This window comes from Brassica oleracea, chromosome C2, assembly GCF_000695525.1.
Source record: "Brassica oleracea var. oleracea cultivar TO1000 chromosome C2, BOL, whole genome shotgun sequence".
NCBI classification, from domain to species: domain Eukaryota; kingdom Viridiplantae; phylum Streptophyta; class Magnoliopsida; order Brassicales; family Brassicaceae; genus Brassica; species Brassica oleracea.
Window position 1 is genome coordinate 31,547,346 of NC_027749.1, and position 3,848 is coordinate 31,551,193.

Consider the following 3,848-nt stretch of genomic DNA (forward strand, 5'->3'; position numbering starts at 1 on the left):
TGCCCTGTAGTCCAACATTTATTATTTGCAGACGACAGATTCTTCCTTTGTCGCGCAGTGTTGTCAGAATGTTCGGAGTTCCTTCGTCGCTTGAAACTCTATGAGGATTCCTCTGGTCAGATGATCAACTTTCAAAAGTCAGCCATTTCTTTTGGAGCCGTTATTGACCCGGTCATTAGACGACTCCTGGCTGAATTTCTTAATATTGACAAGGAAGGTGGTGATGGCAAGTACCTTGGACTCCCAGAATTTTTCAGTGGATCTAAGCAACAATTACTTGCTTTCATAGGAGAGAAGATGAGAAAGAGACTCAAATGATGGTTTGCTAAGAAACTCTCTCTCAGAGGCAAAAAAGTCATTTTGAAGTCTATAGCGACGCCGCTACTGGTCTATGCAATGTCATGTTTCAGACTGACAAAACACCATTGTCAAAAGATTATGAGTGCGATGGCAAGCTTTGGTGGGATGATAATGATGAGAAGAAAAAGATCCATTGGATTTCTTGGAAAAAGATGTGTATCTCCAAGGAGAATGGAGGACAGGAGTTTCGAGACATCGAGTATTTCAATCAAGCCTTACTTGCCAAACAAGCTTGGAGAATACTAAATGATTCAAATAGTCTACTCGCCGGGATTTACAAAGGAAGATACTTTGCATCTTCAGGGTTCATGAACTGCTGAAAGGGTTATATAGCCTCCTATGCTTGGAGAAGCATTCTCGTTGGGAGAGAATTGTTAAGCCGAGGTCTTGTTAGGCTTATTGGTAATGGAAGTTCAACGTACGTCTGTTCTCAGAGCTGGATCATAGACGACTACCCTAGAAGACCGATCAATAAAGAGAGAGAGCTTGATGTTAACCTGCGTGTGTCATCGCTGTTTGGGACTAATGGGCAATGCGATGTGATTGAACTTCAACAACTATTTCCCGAGAATGAAGTCACTCGAATTCTCCATATGCAGGTTGGAAATGTCCCTGATCGAGATATATGGGCATACTCTCCACATGGCTCTTATACGGTGAAAAGTGTCTATGCCTTGGCGATGAAGTTTAAAGAAGCAGAAGCCGTTCGAGATATGTCTGATTCTTTAGGTGTACTGGAATTAAAGAGACTCATTTGGAAAGTTCCCACTATCCCAAAGATTCACAGATTTCTATGGAGAGCGGCGTCTGGTGTGTTGGCTGTGGCAAAGAGGATAAACACCCGAGGTCTAGAGCTAGATACATGTTGCAGGATTTGCAAGTCTGCAGGTGAATCCATCGAGCACGTGCTCTTTAACTGTACAATGGCTTAAGAAGCATGGACCATCGCCGGTTTCCAACCTATCCATTTTCAGCAGCACCTTTCTTTGTCAGACTTATTAACTACCTATCTCTAGGATATGTCAGAGGAGACGATTCTTTTAACTGAAAGGAAAGCGATCTCATGGATACTTTGGACTGTTTGGAAAAACAGAAATATGATCCTATATGCTGATACGCAGGAATCAATTACCATACAAGTACACAACGCGATTGAGGAAGCTAGTATCTGGTCTGAGTTAAATACCCAGCAACAAGTTCCTGAGACCGTACATGGCTTGAATGAAGAAGCGAAGAAGTGGGAGCCTCCGTTATTAGGTTATGTGAAATGCAACATACATTCCAATTGGAGGAACGCGAAGCTTCATAGTGGAGTGGCTTACATTATACGTGACCCGAGTGGCAATGTTCTCCACCATGCTAGAGATGCACTCACTTTCTCACCGAACATAGTAACATCTGAATTTCGATGCCTTGTTTGGGCGCTACAGAGTATGGAGAATCTAGGCTATCAAGAGATTGTAGGCTGTAACTGGAATGACATTTTTTTGGAATAAAATCATTTGGAATGGATCATTCCATGGGATTCCATGAATTAGTTACCATTTATTATGAATGTTTTCCAAAATCAATTCCACTTATTCCATTTTTGGAATGGAACAAAAAAATAAATCCTTTGTAAAAATCATTCCTTTTATTCATGATTCTAAACCTCCGTGAATGAATGGAATGTGTGGAATCTTTATTCCATTTATAATTTCAGTTTTTATTCAATTTTTAACATCATTCCAATTTTTCCTATTCTATAAAAAAATCATTCCTTTTATTTTTAACATTCCTATTATGAATAACCAGTTGCACCCGTAGTTAGCTCAGATTTCAAAGATATCATTGAGGCTGTGAAGAAGCCTAACAAATGGCCTTTGTTTAGAGTTATGCTTCAAAAGATAAGCAGTCTTTGTGCTAGGTTTCGCTCGGTGGCCTTTGAAGCAGAATCATCATCTTCAAATCAGATAGCGAGAAATTGCGAAGAGCGTCCTTCGTGATGGTCATTTCCAATCTTATTTGGCTCTAGGAGGAGCAGCTTGGTTGCATCAAAGGATATTAAGAGAAGCAGCGTCAATCAGATCGTAGATCTTTTTAAGGTTGAGCTTGTTGCTTTGTTTCTTTTTGTTACCGTGTTTGTTCATGTTGCTACTTTTCCCATGATTTCATCTTTTAATTGAAGACGTTAAAAATATACGTTCTGCATATATTATTGGTTTTAACATTATCTGAAATATTGACACCAAAAACTGCTATTAATAATAGATTCAAATTGTTATTAAAATATGTTTTAGGGGATTGTCAGTTGTAACTTGTAAGAGTTTGTTCACAAAGGTCAATAAAAATATGGTAGTTCAAGTAGTTTAAATGTACTCTTTGATTTTTTTTTGTGCAAACTATAAGTTTTGAATGATAAGTATGGATACGAATAGGTTTAAGTATTGGTTTACACCTCGTAATTATTAGGGACTGATTTGCAAGCTTTTGTATTTTCATTTACTACTTTGTAATCTCTTAATAAAATAAACATAGGTGCAAATTTTGTATTAAATATTTCCATTGCCGATCCCATAGACTATATTTGAGAAGTGATTTGTATATGTGTCATCACAACATTAACTTTCACAAAAAAAAAATGATGACAAGACTTAAAAAAAATAAGACATGGCATAAATCTAATTGTGACATGTAAAATTTACTATATTTAGATTTATGTTTTTGGTAAGATTTCTTAAATATAATAATGATGTTTTTCTATATACGGATTTATATTTTTGAAAAAGTTTCATAATATAGTAATAACTAATAAATTTTATATCAAAAATATTTTTTCTCAGTAAATATTCATTTTGGTAAGATTTTATGATACCTAATAACTTTTCTATATCTATTAAAATAATATGTTTTTATATATAAATAATAATTACGAATATTAAAATTTTACATCAATATATGAATCATATATTTATTATTAAATAAGTGTAGTTTAAAATATATTTTATCAACGAATATAAGTTATTTTTATATATAAATAATAATTACGAATATTAAAATTTTACATCAATATATGAATCATATATTTATTATTAAATAAGTGTAGTTTAAAATATATTTTATCAACGAATATAAGTTATTTTTATATATAAATAATAATTACGAATATTAAAATTTTACATCAATATATGAATCATATATTTATTATTAAATAAGTGTAGTTTAAAATATATTTTATCAACGTATATAAGTTATTTTTATTTAATGTATATATTATTAGAAATAATTTATGTATTTACAAGTAGACATATTTAAAAATGGTAATTAAATAAAGAATAATATAATAAAGTAACTTTCTAAATTTCAATTAGTTTTATCAAAACTTAAATAATGCAAAATTAAAAGGTCAAAGTAAACTTGAATAAATCAAACTAAAAACAATTACATTATGGTTTTATTTTTAAACTAATAAAAGTAAAATATAAAATTAGAAAATTTTATTTATATAT

At 32.7% G+C, this 3,848-nt stretch overlaps 1 protein-coding gene across 1 annotated transcript; it reads left to right on the forward strand.

Moving 5' to 3' along the window:
* Positions 1-1,379: 1,379 nt before the first annotated feature.
* Positions 1,380-2,345, forward strand: LOC106324014. Its single transcript, XM_013762042.1, has 2 exons — positions 1,380-1,827; positions 2,155-2,345. Exons 1-2 carry the CDS (start codon positions 1,380-1,382, stop codon positions 2,343-2,345), a joined length of 639 nt encoding a protein of 212 aa, XP_013617496.1.
* The last annotated feature ends 1,503 nt before the right edge of the window (positions 2,346-3,848 follow it).